Genomic DNA, 17,077 nt, shown 5'->3' on the forward strand with positions numbered 1-17,077 from the left:
TAAAATTTCTATTATGAAAACTCTTCAAAACACATATAAACAAAAAAATGGCTTTCTTCAGGCCCCACACATTGCTCAGTGGGGTTATTTTGCAGCACTTGCCATGGGGTCCTGTCTATGAACTCATGCTCACATCCTGATCCTGTCATTCCCTGAATGATTCCTAAATTGCTCAATAAAAAGAAACTTTGATCACCAGTCACAATTTTGTTTAATCACCCAGTTAATTTGACAACAAGAAAAGTTAATGATTCTTTTGACTTTACTTCAAAGTCCATTCTCCCAGTACCTCCCCCAACATCCAATGGTGGATACAGCTTGAACCCCTGCACCTCGCACAGAGAGCTCATCACCATGACAGATGGCTACTTGTGGTTTGAAGGGTTACGTTTCCCTGTGCTTGGTTATAGCTATGAAGTTTTGAAAGAAGCATGTGCTCAGTTTGTGATAAAGGATGAAGACACAGTATTGGTGACCTACCCCAAATCAGGTAAGGAAACAGGACAGGGACCATCAATGGGAAAGGCGATGGCTGCGTTTCTCGCTTACACAGCAGATGGATGGCCTGACCTCTCCATGCCAGTGAGCCCTGCTTTGGGGAAGAAGAGGCAGTGCCCCAGGCCAATTGCATCCAGACTAGGACAGAGTGACATAAGTGCTCAGCAGGGGTCGTCTGAGGTATTAGAGTGAGATATAGGAGTGAATCCTAAGCAGATTTGGGCATTTGTGTGGTGGCACGGAGAAGGGTGTGGAATAGGGTGACTTGTGAAGACCTACTGGTGAAATACCAGCTCAACAGGAAGGAAAAGTTGGAATGGAGGTCATGTGGTGGAGGGGTACTGTAGAGCAGGAGGGTCAGCGTGGACTTGAAATCAGAAAGAGCCTGGAAAATTCAAGGGACTGAAAGGACATGTGTCATGCACCTACAGGAGAAGGGCATGGAGCAGGATCACAGCAAACTGGGCGAGGATTGGGGCCAATGACCTTTGAAGGGACACGAGGTTGGAAAGTCAAGGGAAGTTGGGACATATTAGAAGGATCTCAGCCAAGAGCCAAGGGTTGCAAGCATCCAAATATCCACTGGTAGTTTAACGGGTAAACAAAATGTGGCGAGTTGATACAATGGAGTAAGATTCAGCCTTAACCAGGACACAGGCTGACTCCTTCTACAATATAGGTCAATACTGGGACTCATGCTAAGTGCAGTCTGATGGGCACAAAAGGACAAATAGTATAGGAATCCCTGGGGCAAAGTGTAGTCAAGTTCACAGAAACAGAGAGCCCCATGGTGGGTTCCAGGGCCTGAAAGATGGAATTAGTAGGGAAATGTTGTTAAGGAGCAGAGAGTTTCAGTTTTTCAGACAAAAAGCTTCTGGACATCTGCTGAGCAACAGCAGGAACATGCTGAACACTGCTCAGCACCACCCCATGGCATGCTTAAAATGGGCAGATGGTAAAGTGCATGTCATGTATTTTATCATAAGTTTTGTTCACAAGCCAGGTTGAAGTGAGCGACCATCAATTTTCCTTCCTTCTCTAGGAACCCACTGGATGATTGAAATTCTCTGCCTGATTCACTCCCATGGTGATACCAAGTGGATTCGATCTGTGCCCCCCTGGGAACGCTCACCCTGGATAGAGACAGATGTGGGTTACAAACCATTAAATGAGAGAGAAGGTCCACGGCTCATGTCCTCTCACCTCCCCTTCCATCTCTTCCCCAAGTCTCTATTCACTTCCAAGGCCAAGGTCAGTGCCTAATGTTCAGCCCATGCGTTCCCCTTCCATGTGCCTAGGTCACCCTGCAGATCTTGCTGGGGTGTGTGCTCACTGGGTGGATTGGGTGAGACAGCCATTCCCAGATATTATTTAGGTTCATGTGGCCACAACCAGACCACTCTTGAGTGCAAGGATGTTGGACCATTCTGCAGATTAGCCTCACCTGAATTCAGGGGTAATACGACTGGCTCAAGTCAGAATCTTAGAAAACCACATTCCATGTGTAACCAGAATTATAACCGCATCTACACTAGAGTGTTCCTGCATACAGCTCTTACACATGTCCGCCAATCTCACTCAATAACAGCCTCCTGCCAGGTTCGAGGAAGCACCCAAGTCAGTGTTGCCCATATATGGGGAGCAGAGCCTGCATACACTGATGAATGCTCACATCCAGGGGACTGCTAGGAGTCAGGGCTTGCGTCATTACCACGTCACTGTGCTCTAGATCAGCAGCCTCTCCAGCCTCCCCATGGCTGATGGATGATCAGCACAGACAGTGGTTATCCAAGATTTTACATGCCAAAGACTATATTTAGGAAGATCCTTTCTTAAGGTTGACTTCTGATTTTTTTCATGTTTTAAGTTTAAATGATGCCAAGATCATAGAATGATAACCAAGTGTCTTGGAAATGTCACAAAGTGCCTAACAGTGAGTCTGCTCCAATAGACCCATTTGCATGTCTCCTGTTGGATTCCTTTAGCCTCTGCCTGAGAAAACTGAGGCCTGTAGCGACATAAGTCCTCCAATAACAACTCCAAGAAAGTTGGCGCAAATACAAAGTTAGTTTCTAATGATTAAGTACCAGGTGGTGTGTGTGTGTGTGTGTGTGTGTGTGTGTTCACTAATCGTATACAAGAGCCTCTTCATATGAACAAATGCCCACAGTAGGTCAACTATCATGCAGACCAGATGTACAACATTTCTATAATCCAGAAAGTCTCCGTCTACCATCAGTGCCCACCACCTGAGGGCAAACTCCCTAGACTTACAGCCACAGATTACTTTTGCTTATTCCTGAATTTTCTATAAATGCTTGCATACTGTCTGGATGTCATACATGTGAGACTCATCAATGGTCTTGAGTGTGAGAATGCTGTATGTGCTATGAATCTGAATATTCCATAATTTATTAATCCAGTGTGCTGTTAGTGATCATTGTGGGAAAGCACACACACCCCTCACCACTTACCATTTAAAACTTTCCAGCAGCTTCCCAGGAAGAGTAGACAAGCATCCCAGAAAGAAGAGACAAAGTCTTCCCCCTCTACTCCTGGCACATGACCATGTAATAGGAACGTTAAGATGTGTATTTGGTGAATGAACGCTATAATATTTTATTAAAGGAATCCATCATGTTTAATAAAGATTAAGGAAGAACTGCCCAGGGAAAGATCAAGATCAAGGTGGGGAAATGACTGACTGAGACTGATTTTTCATTTTCTCTAATTTAAGGTGATATATATCATGAGAAATCCCAAAGATGTTCTTGTGTCAGGTTATTATCATCGGTCTATGATGAAACTATGTAAGCAACCAGAGTCACTGGAACAGTATTTTCAATGGTTCATCCAAGGAAACGGTGAGTGTTCTTCACATACAGGTCTGTGTCCTCTATTCTGCTGGTCTTTCTCTTGTTTTTTGGTATATCTATTTTATTCTTCTTCTGCGTATTTTCCACATATGAGAGAAAGCAGACAACCCTTGACTCTGTGAGTCTGGCTTGTTTCAGTCAGCATGCTGGTCTCCAGTTCCATCCATTTTCCTCAAAGTGACATAATTTAGTCCTTCTTTATGATGAGTAAAATCCATTGTGTATGAACCACATTCTCTGTATCCATTCATCAGTGGACACCAAGGCTGGTCCCATAGCTCAGCTGCTGGGAGTTGAACTGCTATCCACCTGGGGGGCATGTGTTGCTATAGTGTGCTATCTTTGTTTTGATGGATCCCCAGGAGTTCTATGATTAGGGCACATGCTGGCTCCATTCCTAGTCTTTTGAGGAAACTTCAGACTGATATCCATGGTGTTGTACTAATCTCCAATCCCAATAGTGTGTATGTGCTCCTTTTCACTCAGTCCCTCCCAGTGTTTATTCCTATTTGTGTTCTTTATGATTGCCATTGTAACTGGAGAGAGACACGATCTCCATGTAGTTTCTATTTGCTTTTCTCTTGTTGTTAAAGAAGTTGAAATTTTCTTCATACAATTGTAGGCCATTGTATTTCTTCTTTTGAGAAATGATTGTGATTTCCCATCTGTTGATTTGGTTATTTGGTTTTTGGTGTTAAGTTTTTTGGTCTTATCCCAATCAATAAATGGGCTAAGGAACCAAACAGGCACTTCTCAGAAGATATACAATCAATCAACAAATACATGAAAAAATGTTCAGCAAGTTGAGAAATGCAAATCAAAACTACTCTAAGATTTCATCTCACTCCAGTCATAACGTCAATTTTCAAAAATACAAGCAAGAAGAAGTGTGGTAGGAGGTGGTAAGGGGAAAAGGCACACTCATACATTGCTGGTGGCACTGCAAATTGGTGCAACTACTCTGGAAAGCAGTATAGAGATTCCTTAGAAAACTTGGAATGGAACCATATTTGACCCATTTATTCCACTCCTTGGTTTTTACCCAGAGGACTTAAAATCAGCAGACTATAGTGACACAGCCACATCAGTATTTATACCAGCTCAATTCACGATAGATAAACTTGTAAGCAACATAGATGCCCTTCAACAGATGAACGGATAAAGAAGCTGTGGCACTTATACACAATGGACTATTACTCCGCATTAATAGAGAATAAAATCATAGCATCTGCAGGTAAATGGATGGAGGTTTAGAATATCATGGTATGTAAAGTAAGCCAATCCTAAAAAAACAAAGGCCAAATGTTCTCTGTGATAAGTGGATCCTGAACCAAAAGGGACAAGGGCGGTGGTCAACGAAAGAATAGAGGAACTTTGATTGGGAAAAGCAGGGGAGGAGACATGAGGGCAGGAAAGACAGTGGAATGAGATGGACATCATTACCCTAAGTCCATGTGTGAGTGCAGACGTGGTGGGACTCTACTTCCTGCACAACCAGAGAAATGAAAAATTGTGTTCCGTTTGTGTACAATGAATCAAAATGCATTCTACTGTATTTATAACTAATTAGAAGAAAGAAATAATAATAACAAACTTATTTTTGAGTTCTTTTTATGTTCTGCATGTTAATCTTCTGTAAGAAAAATTGGCTGGAAAAGGTTTTGCTCCCTTCTGTGAGCCCTCTCTCTCTGTGTCATCTCCTCAATGTGCACAAGCTTTTCAACTTGAGCGTCTCCATTTATCAACTCCTGGCCTTTCCTGAACACTAGGAGTCTTACAGAAGTAACGCTTGCACCTACAGGTCGGAGGATAGGCACTATGATTTCCACTAGTAGTTTCGGTGTTTATGGTCTAATTCCTGTTTTTTGATCCACTTGGAGTTGATTTTTCTGCAGGATTTAGCTTCATTCTTCTACCTGTAGATGTTCAGTTTTCCAAGCACCATTTATTAAATAGGGTTTGTTTTCTCCAAAATTTGCTTTTCGTGTCTTTCTTGAGGATCATTTGACTCCATCTGTGTGGGTCTGTCTCTGAGTCTTCTATTCTAATCTACTGATCTCAGTGAATGTTTTGATATTAGCAAACTTTTTTGTTACTATACCTCTTCAGTATGACTTGAGACTGGTTAGACTTTAAAACATGATAACTTCAGCATTATTATTATTATTATTCTATGGCACTGGGGATTAGACCCAGGGCTCTGCAGGTGCTAGTCAAGTGCTCTATGACTGAGCCACATCCCCAGCCCCTTTTCATACTTTATCTAGAGAGAGGGCTTCCCTAAGTTGCTGAGGCTGCCTTTGAACTCTCGATCCTCCTGCCTCAGCCTCCTGAGTATCTGGGATATAGGCATGCACCATCACATTCCACTACCTGGGTATTTGTTGAAACCTTTGTGAAAGGAATTGCATTCTTGAATTCTTCCTCAGCAGATTTATTCTCGTGATGAAGAAAAGTGCTTGTTTATTAATGTTGATTTTTTTGTCTTGCTATTTTCCTCGATTGATCAGTTCTAGGAGTTTTTTGGGAAAGGTTCTTGGGTGTTCACAGCAGAGCCTCCTATCACCTGCGAACAGTGATAACGCGGCTTCTTTCTTTCCCACTGGTGAGGTTTTGATTCCCTTCTCTGCCAACACCTCTGGCTCGAGTCTCTAGAGCTCTGTTGAATGGCAGTGGTGAAAGTGGACATCCTTGTCTTGTTCCTGATATTAGGAGAGATGCTTCCAGATTTTCCCCATTTAGCATGATGTTGGCTTGGGGTTTGTCACACACAGCCCTCATGATGCTCAGCCAAGTTCCTCTGTCAAGGCCAATTCTATTGATGTGGTGAAATACATTTATGGATTTCCCTGTGTTGACCCAACCTTACATCCCTGGATGGAAATCAACATCTCTTGATGTACAATCCTAAAGTGTGAACACAACATGTCCTGAGTATAATCTTAATGCTGAATAGGATTTGCTGAAATTTTAATAAGCTGTTCTGTATCTATGTTCAGCAGAAATATTGGTCTGTTGTTTTCTTACTTAATCTGTGTTTCCCAGTTGGGTATCAGTATGCTACTAGTTCCATAGAATGAATTCAGAAAAGGTCCCCTTCTCTATTGCATTACTTATTTTCAGCAGCATTTATCAATTATACGTGAATCAAGCTGTCAATATGTGTAGCGTGACACAGATGGCTCAGACCTGTTTTGACAGTGTGTAACCTGCACCCCTGTGCCTGCCCCACAGTGCCCTATGGATCATGGTTCGAGCACATTCGGGGCTGGATGTCCATGAGAGACAGGGAGAACGTCCTGCTGCTGAGTTATGAAGAGCTGCAGAAGGTGAGCGCCCTCTCATAGTCGGCACCTATAGCATCCCAACATCCTCTCTCTCCCCGATGTCCCTGGTCTTCAGGGTGTCCCCTTCATGTTTCCTGTCAAAGCATAGGCTGTGAAGGTCACTGAGAGGAGATGAACTTTGGCCTCCATTTTCCAGCTTCTGTGAGACCCTCCCTAAGTTCCAAGATCTTTCTTCATATCTTCCAAACTATTGAGTCTGGCATCATCTAAAGGGCCTTCTCACAAACCCAGAAGAGTGCCACTGCTTATGCCACCCCCTGGGCCTGCTCAGTTCTCTGCCTGCAGGACCTTGTCTGTTCCCAGAAACCTAGCCATCAGAAGGGGTGGGGCAGAAAGCACTAATCCCAGAGTTAGGTCCACCTTTCTGGATTCCCCCTTGACTGACAAAGTGACATGAATGTGAGGTGCCACTTTGGGTGACTATTGTGAGGGGTCAGGGGCTGGAGTAACAGGCAGGGCCTGTGGATGAGCTCAGCCCTGGTGGGTGGGTGCAGGGTACAGCTGGGAACAGCAATGACTTCCAGTGACCTGAGGCACAGGGTGGGACTGTGGAGAAGAGTAACTAAGTATATATTTCAAAATAGCAAATGGAGAGGATGTTGAATGTTCCCAACTAAATAAATACTCTCATCTGAGTTTGCAGATGTGCCACTTACACTGACTGGATCGTCACACTTTGAGGAGGTACTTAGCCTAACGTTAATTTTCTGCTGGTGCAGAAAAAACTGCCCATGAATGGCACAGAGATGCACGGGGCTCTGTGGGAGGCTCACAGGTCCACACAGAATGGGAAGCTTTAAAATATTTAGAAGCATTTTCAGAAGTGGTCAAAAATGAACAAAAAGTAAAGGAGTGAGCAGACCTTAGAAAACCCTTGTCCTGTGGGTGTGTCTTGGGGACAGAGAAGGTGCCACAGGCTCAGGCATCTGTTTCCCCTGGAGAAGGGACCCTGGTCACCTTCCTGCAGCTGCTTCCTGTTCTGCTGTGTCCTCAGCATGAGGCCGGTCCTCAGGGAGGAGCCTTGGTGCCATGTCAGCCACCTCAGCAGCAAGCTGCACACTGCCTGGGATTCTCCTCTCCAACCAACAGCATGTTCTTCCATTATTGCCACAGTTGGGTCTTCTTGTCACTCAGTGACTGGGGCTCCTGAAAACATGACTATAATAAAGGACTATGGTGCTGACAGGAGCTCTAGGTCTACAAGGAAATCCCTTCTTCTCATAATGACCTGTTTCCTTGCTGTGATCTCACAGGAAAACCCATCCATAATCACGGGGTCAAGTTAAGGAGACATTGTAAATCCCTGTGTGTTATTAAGTGTCAGTCAAGGGACGCAGGATCACTTGGTGTGAGGATTAGCCTTTGGGGACTTTGTCTCGCTGCCTTATCTTGAAATCTCAGGCGTCTCCTTAGAAACCCCAGCCTCTGCCTTTGGGGTGTCCTGACTCAGCCTCCTGGGAAGCCCCTGTGATCTCCACATCACCACACACCTCACGCCCTCTGCTGGCCCTGTCTCTGCCTCCCTCCTCTGGCATCCCCAGCTGGCTTCTCCCATCTGATGTCATTCCCCTCCTCTTCCTCCCACAGCCCTCCTAACACCCCTTCCCATCCTCCAAGTCCTGCTGTCCTGCCTTTCACAGCTTCCCTCTTCATGTTCACACGTAGGACCCAAGAAGCACCATAGAGAGGATCTGTCAGTTCCTGGGAAAGAAGTTGAATCCAGAAGAACTGGACTCCGTCCTCAAGAACAGCTCCTTCCAAGTCATGAAACAAAACAAGATGTCCAACTTTGAAATATTGCCTGAAGCTTTATTTACTAAGCCTTTCTTAATTACAAGAAAAGGTAAATGCCCTGGTTTCAGAATGGGTAGACTACGTGGGCATTCCTGTGTTTGCCCCCGGCACTGAGAATGCAGGTGTTGGGACATTTCAACTTGAATCCTTCATGGCCCAGAAAGCCTCTCGTGCCCTTCAGGAAAACTGTGTTTATGGGACTGGGATGGGCTGCAGGTACCTGGAGAAGGTTGACCCCTTCTTGGGGACGAGGGGGGTTCTGGAGATGGTGGAGTCTGGGCCACTCCACTGGTGACTTACCACAGAGCACTGCCCTAAAGAGAGAGATACACAAAGAAAGACACGACTGGAGAGAGTGGAGAGGAGGGCATTTGCTATGAGACATTGTAAGGCCTCCTTCCTGTGAGGAAAGACGAATCATGTCCCCACCCTTGGGTTCAGGCCTATTGAAAATGTCTACTCCAAGTAGTGGCAGGACCTGTTTTGCCATATTCCTCCAGTTCACATGGATCTGAAAGGGTGACCCATGGAATCAATATACTAAGTACTTCAAGGGATATTCAGGAGGTCAGGATTTCTGCCACCCAGTGAGCCTGGAACCCAGAGCCATAAAACAGAGATGGGGATGGGACTTGGGGAGGAGCCCAGGCCCAGCAGAAGAAATCAGTAAAGATTGTTCTACTAATGAAGATAACTATGAAAATGGGAGTCGTGTGTGGTATTAGGACAGTCACGACATATGACATAGGCTGCTACTTTATATTCATCTGAGTGTATTGTTTACATGCACATCTTACATTGGTTTAGCTATTGTTATTCTTTTATTAATTTATTAGATCAGTCTGCTATGTGAAAATTAATGTATATGATGCATAATGCTGTAATCACATAAGTAAAGGATAAGAATCATGTCCATATATTTAGCACCCATGTCACCACCACCACTGTCACTGGGTATCCCCTCCAGGGAGTTTTTAAAACCCTTGTCTGTAAAGCTAGTCTATTCCTCATTTTTTTATCAATCCTATCCAAAAATATTTATTGAGCATATACGGTATAATTCCTTTAAGCAGTAATTCTTAGGCAATTTGTGAAAATTATTTCATACCCTAATATGTTAGAAGTGCATACCTTATGCACATTCAAAAACTAAGTACACAGAATGTATCAGGTTTGATCATTGCTATGAACGAGGATGGAGATGTAGGGTTCTGAGCTGAGAGCCCACTGAGTCACTGCATTGGAGTAAACATTTGAGTGAGGCCAGTGGACAGAGGTGAAGGTGTCTGCGAGGACAGCACTCTGGGGTCAGGAGCAGGAAAGGTAAACACCCTGAGGAGGGGGCAGCCTGGCAAGTCTGAAACTGAATCAGAAGACTGTGTCATGGAGCCGAGAGAGCAAATGGGCAGTCCCAGGGATGGAGTCCCAACCAACAAGGACCCTTCACCTAGAGCCTCAAAGCACCAAGGAACTTGGCTGAAGGAGAGTGGACGTCCTGGGAGACTCTGAGCCCCCGGGGACTGGAGCCACTGGATCTGGCAAGGGGTCAACATGGGTTCCTTGTGCAGAAGGTATGATCACAGGGATTGGCCAAAGCAGAGACACTAGGTGTGACCTGCTCTCATCACCCAGGTTTGAAATTTTGTCAGCTTGGGCCAAAGTGCTCAAAAAACAAGTGGTCAGACTTAGTTCCAGTCCAGATGTTCTGATTTATAGCCAGGATCGCTGCTTGTGGATTCTGTGCAGGATGGTTTGGGAGAGAAGGGCAGTCAGGACACACTTTCCAGACAGGTAGAAGGGGAAATGCACATGGTGTCCAGGGAGGAGAAGGCCTCACCAATGACCCAGGGGTCACTCTGCTGTCTTGACAGAGCAGGGAGGAGGTCTCCATCTTAAGACCTCTCCCTAGATCTGGTCTGCGTCTACTTCATCTTTTCCAGGCATCTCTGGGGACTGGAAGAATCACCTCACAGTGGCCCAAGCTGAAGCCTTTGATAAAGTTTACCAGGAGAAGATGGTGGGTTTCCCCAAAGAGCTGTTCCCATGGGAGTAACCTCTAACAGGTCCAGGATCTTTCATGGACACTGTGTGGTTTTCCTGTCCTGGGACATGCTCAGGACTGAGGGGTTCTTCACGTAAAAACCACTTTTCAGGAAAAGGTGGTGGGAGGATAGGATAACATAAAGAACCAATGAAATATAAGATAATTGAGAAGCAAAAGGAATTCTAGTTTGTTAGAGTAGGAGAATGGAGGGGGAGGGGCATGTGGGGAAGGGGGATCAGGAAGGGAAATAGACTTCCACACATGGGTGGGTTTCTCTGCATGAGCCCAACTCCTATGTGAACCCACAAAGCTCTGACAGAATTTAAAACCTGTTTCTTCATTCTGAGCCTGTATTTGGCTTCTCTCATCACTTGCTTGTAAAAATGACTGGAATTTCCCTATTCACTTTGTCACATCCTGGCATTTAAAAAAATCATGTATAATTTTAAACAGAAGCCTACCAATGTAAGATGAATATCACCCACAATTGTCTCTCATTCTTAAAACAAGAAATACAATGTAGCAGCACCTAAGGTTCCTTTTCTTTACGTGCATCTTCAGATTGTGTTGTGATGAGGATCTGGAGGAGTGTGATTTTCAGACTAGTTTATTCTCCTTCCTGGTGGTGTTTACATCATAAATAACAATTTCTCTGTTTGGGACTTTTCAAACATACATCAATGGTGAAAGGAATGATATATTCTGAGTTCTCATTTCTACTCAGCATTTACCACATGGTTTTATCTGAGCTGAGGTGTAATGAGTGGTTAGGAATTGACTGAGACTTGGGACACAGTTTCCTGTTCTCCTATAAGTGACCCTGGGTTTTCCCCTCACCAATTTCCCCATATTTAAAGCACTATTTGGCAAGCATGACACAACCAAAGGTACGAGTTTTCTAAGATACATTTAGAACTGAACTGGACTGTTCACTCATTGGCCCCTGGTAGGTGTTAGGAAATTTTTCTCCATAATCTTGTAATGAAGGTAAAGTCCAAATAAACTCTATCTCTGGACTGCTTTTAGTTCACTGTACAATTCACTAAATTTGGAGGTCATGCAGCAGAGCTATGTAGTATTAGTCTCCTGCACCTTACTCCTCAGTCTATACTCAAAGGTCTTGAAATCTACATAAGATAATGACAAACCACATCAATGTTCAAGGTCACCATGACAGAGACCCAGGATTTTCTATCAAACCAACTTAATGTAAACACAATAAGTGTATTTTATTTATGTTTTTCCATGAGCAATTTGTAAATCCCACCCTCCACCTGTGAACACAAAGCAGTGGTAAGGGTTATCCCACCGCCCACCAACAAGGCTTTTCACACTGTTATCAGTGCAGCAGAGCTGGGCAACTGGACATCTCGGGCATCATTTCCAGCAAGGCCTAAACTTGGCTCTCAAGTCTTCAGATCCAGAAGTTCTAATGGGAAGAACTAACTGGTGAAAACACACAGTCATGAAGGTTACCACAGAAAAGACGTTGGAAATCATTCTCGCCTACTCTCTGGCAGGCGTGAACATCAGACATTACTTATGAGGATCACAGAGCAGGTCACGGGCACTAGGCTCAGGGGCAACAACAGTCATTCTTCTTCACAGCTCCACAGCTGCCCTGTTTGGGCCTGAATGCTCTCTCCACATAGATTCCCAAATTCCTCACACCAAATCTCTGAGGAAGGCCTGGCCTGTGAATTCATCCAATGGCGGTTGGTGATGTGCCCATTTTCAGGGAGTGTCTTGTTTGACTGGAGGTAGATGGTTAAAGCCAAGTCCCACCATCCTAGAGTATGCAGTGCAGATGAGGAGAAAGATAATAACCCCACATTCACAGAAATGAATGTCAATGTACATCAGGATCAAATGTAGAGTGTGGAGTCAGGCAGAGACACCCACTGTGGAGTATCACGTCACGGTGAGGGGAGAGACAGAGTCGTCAGAGTCCCCATTTTAGATAGTGATAAGAAGGGCCCTCTGAACCAGTGACAGGGCTTTCCTTAGACATGAAGAATGGACAGAGGGAGAGAGAAGGATCTGCCATCTTTCAGGAACAGTTGTGGCAGACAGAGCCCAAATGTAAGTGACCTGAAATGGAGACACATTTGGGATGTTTGTGGAATGGCAGGAAGGCCACCTGGGTTGTATGAGGGTGGCTTCTCCTCAGCTCTGGAGGTAATTTGAGAGGGAGGCCCACTCAAAAATTCAAATACATGGAGTTTCAGGAATTCCTGTGTGTTATATGTTCAGATGTTCAACCCTCAAAGTCAATAAGTACTTAGCCAGAGGGTGGTGCTGCAGTCCGGCTGGGCCAAATAACCGGGAGGTGACAAGCAACTTGAAGGTTGAAGCAGGAACTGCTTTATTGCAGGGAAACTCAGTGGGAACTGAGCGGGCACTCACGGTAGCCAGAACCGCTTTATTGCGAGACAGCAGAGGTATATATACCTAACTGATTACACACAGCTTGATTCAATTAGTATTATCCAGATACAGCAATCAGCCAATAAGGAATCTCCACCATCTTAATGGCTCGGTGGCGTTGCCTCACAAGCAGTCCTCCTGGCAAACTGCCAGGCGCCATCTTCACTTGGTTGTGGCTCTCAACATCTCCCCCCTTTTGTTTAATTAAACAACAAGTATGTGGTTTAGGGACCGTGCCTGTTTTAGGTTGTCCAATACTACATATGTTCCTTACCCGTCATTGGATTGTCTGACCTCAAATCATCAGCTTCCTGGCTTAGGTTGGTACCATTGTAATTGGATCTTACCCGTCTTTGACTACCAGCCCAACATATATAGCCATACTTGTGGATAACGACCATAGTGGTTTTTACACAAGCACCATAAATAACTTGCTACAAGCAGAAGGAGGAGGATACAAAATGCCATGATACCAAGCCATAGACGGCTCCTTTGGAAAAATTTTACCACCGATGACACTGTCAGCAAAGATACCCTGGTACTATTACAATTATCTATAGATTCGCTCATAATGCATATAAGTGATACACAGTCCAGGTACGTTCTGTAAGCAGCTTCTTGTGCTACTTGTTGAGTACTTATTGATGCAGCAGTTTGTACAGTTTGTTGTGATAGCTATCGCAGAAGCTGTAGTAGCAGCAGCAGAAACAGCAACAGCTGTGATGATGGTAGCTGTAATTCTGAAGTACTAGAAATTCTTCTATTTTTGTCTTCACTGGAACTGGGATGAAGGCAGGAATTCTGGCAATGATGGCTAAAGAACCGTGTAGCATTCCAGCAGGTACTAAGAAAACAATCCTCTGAACAATCTAGTACATTATCCTGAACAGAATTACTAGATATAATGAAAAGGAAAGGTGAAAGTAAACAAACAGATCTGTTAATCTTCATATTTTAAAACAATCCTTGTAAATTTCTGAATTTAGGTAGACTATTTCATAGACATTAACATTTTGAACACCTAGAAAAACTTGTAAGCTTAATTTTAAAGATATCTTTACTTTCAACTGTTTACCCAATTTAAATTAAACTGTTTAAATCACGTGAATAAAAGATATTTGGATCCATTGCTTAAATTTTCATGAGCGCTTCTCATAAATGATATATGGACATATGCACATACAGACATACAATACATAACACAAGTGTGCACACATAACAAACAACACATAACACAAATGTGCACACATATCACAATAGTAGAGGCTTTGTAGCTTTTCACAGGTGAAATCTCCATTGTAATGTTTAAAAACTCCACAGCTGATCAAAAAATAAAACTGATCAGAAAAGCATTAACCTAGGTCTGTATGAGCTCAAAAAATAAAATTGAAAAAAGCATCCTTTCTACCACCTGGGTTTGACTCTTCTTTTGATATCTCATCCTTCTTCCTGTAACTTGCATATGAGTTTGAAGGTATTCCCACAAGTAAGCCTCAAGGTTTTTTACATTTGAAATAGGCCTTAATGGTGCTCATTATTCATGGCCTCCAGGTGTGGGAGAACCATAGTCGCAGATGTAAGGATAGCTAAACTGGAGTTCTGAATATCAGCTGTTATGGATTTGAGCCAAATCGTCTTCTTTTTGGTCTGTAGAAATCGCTTTAGTTAGTCTCTCTGAAATCCAAATCAGCTGCTGTTTTCCCTGTGGAAACATACAAACAGACCCCCGACTCCAGACAATCACTGAGTCAGGACCTTTCCATTGTCCAGTTAGAATATCCTTCCAAAGTACCTTGGGCTTATGTACATTTTTTGGACACATGTGCCTTTCCGCAGCACTAAGCCTTGATGAATCCAAATTTAAAAAGTTTAGAGTAAAAAGGGTTATGTTAAGTTTATCTTTCGGGGATTTATATCCCTTCCCAATTCCTTCTTTTTGTTTTAGTAAGTACATTTTAATAGTTTGATGAGCTCTTTCAACTATGCCTTGTCCCTGTGGATTATACAGGATACCTGTTATATGAGTAATGCCAAATGATGAGCAAAATTGCTTGAAAGAAGTAGAAGTATAGCCAGGGCCATTATCTGTTTTTAACTGTTTTGGAATGCCCACAGTGGCAAAATTTTGTAAGCAATGAGATATAATATCTTTAGTTTTTTTCTCCGGTATGAAGGGAGCCCATCGAGTATCCAGAAGAAGTGTCAACTGTAACATGCAAATATTTTTATTTTTCAAATTCTGGCAAGTGCGTGACATCCATTTGCCATATATGATTAGGTATCAGTCCTCTAGGATTGATTCCAAGATTAACTTGTGGTAAAAAGGTCACACAATTTTGACATTGCTTTATTATATGTCTAGCTTGTTCCTTAGTTATTTTAAAACGCTTTTGTAATGTATTAGCATGAACATGGTAGGATTTGTGAAAATTTGTAGCTTCTTCTAGTATTGAAAAAACGTGTATGTCATGTGTAGTTTTATCTGATAAATCATTGCCCAAACTAAGGGCCCCAGGCAATCCTGTATGTGCCCTGATATGTCCTATGAAGAATGGATCTTTTCTGTTCCAGATTAGACTTTGTATAGTGGAAAACAAAGAGAAAACAGTAGAGGAAGGGGAAATTCTACCAGCATCTTCAAGGGATATTATAGCATTAACTATATATTGACTGTCAGAAAATAAATTAAATACAGAATCTTTAAACATCACAAAAGCTTGTAATATTGCATTAAGCTCTACTTTTTGAGATGATTGTTTGGGTACTAAAAATGTAAAAGCTTGATCAGGGGTAACTACTGCTGCTGTACCATTATTTGACCCATCTATAAATATTATTGGAGCATTCATGATAGGTGTTTTTCTTGTCATTTTTGGAAAAACTACAGGATGTGAGGACCAAAAAGACAACAAAGGATTGGATGGTAGGTGATTATCAAATGAACAAGTAGATTTGCACATGATTATTGCCCAAGTATTTAACTCATTAGCTAACTCATTAATCTGATCGATAGTATATGGAGTAATAATTTTATTAGGAGAAATTCCAAAAACTCTCTTTGCTGCTTTTATTCCTTTGAGTATTAATTGTCCTACAGCCTCAGGATACCTAGTAAGAATAGTGTTAGGAGAATAAGATAAATGTATCCATAATAATGGAACTTCTTGCCAAAATACTCCCATAGGAATATTTTTAGTTGGTAATACAATAAATAGCAGAGGCAAACTTATATCAATTCTGTCCAGATGCATATTTTCCATATATGTTTCAATGAGTTTTAATGTCTCTCTTGCTTCAGGCATTAACATGCGGGGTGAATTTGGATCTGATGGACCTTTTAGGATATCAAATAAAGGTCCCAACTCTCCTGTTGGTATGCCTAGATAAGGCCTTATCCAATTTATGTCTCCTAACAATTTTTGAAAGTCGTTAAGTGTTCTAAGTTGATCTACTCGTATTTGAATTTTTGGTGGGCAGATCATGGTCGAGGATAATAGAATTCCTAAATAATTAATTGGAAAATTTAACTGCACTTTATCTATTTCTCTCTAGGTTATAATTTTTTAATAAGTTTGTAAGTGTGGCATAACATTCTAACAATGTATTTTTATCTTTGTGTGCTAATAATACATCGTCCATATAATGAAATACTTGTGGTTCAGGATTTTGATTTCTAAGTGGCTGGATTGCTTTGTTAACATAAATTTGACACATAGTAGGGCTGTTAGCCATCCCTCGAGGGAGTACTTTCCGTTCATATCTCTGATCAGGACCTTCATGATTCAGTGCAGGGATAGTAAATGCAAAATGTGGACTATCCTCAGGATGAATTGGAATTGAAAAAAAAAGCAATCTTTAATATCTGTATCTAAAACATACCAGGTTTTTGGCAAAGCAGACAGTTGAGGAATCCCCGATTGAGAAGGTCCCATAATAACCATCTCGTTATTAATAGCTCTTAAATCTTGCAATAATCTCCATTTGCCAGATTTCCTTTTAATAATAAAAATGGGAGTATTATGGGGATATACAGAAGGTTGTATATGTCCCTCCACTAATTGTTGTTTGACCAGGTCATGGGCTGCTTGTAT

The 17,077-nt window shown here is 42.6% G+C and overlaps 1 protein-coding gene across 1 annotated transcript; it reads left to right on the forward strand.

Annotated features, from left to right (window-relative positions):
• Nucleotides 1-354: 354 nt before the first annotated feature.
• Nucleotides 355-10,568, forward strand: LOC139702668 (sulfotransferase 2A1-like). Its single transcript, XM_071604264.1, has 6 exons — nt 355-490; nt 1,541-1,749; nt 3,236-3,362; nt 6,609-6,703; nt 8,387-8,564; nt 10,456-10,568. The coding sequence occupies exons 1-6, from the start codon at nt 355-357 to the stop codon at nt 10,566-10,568; spliced, it is 858 nt and encodes a 285-aa protein (XP_071460365.1).
• The last annotated feature ends 6,509 nt before the right edge of the window (nt 10,569-17,077 follow it).

The sequence above is a fragment of the Marmota flaviventris genome, chromosome 18, assembly GCF_047511675.1.
Source record: "Marmota flaviventris isolate mMarFla1 chromosome 18, mMarFla1.hap1, whole genome shotgun sequence".
Taxonomy (NCBI): Eukaryota; Metazoa; Chordata; class Mammalia; order Rodentia; family Sciuridae; genus Marmota; species Marmota flaviventris.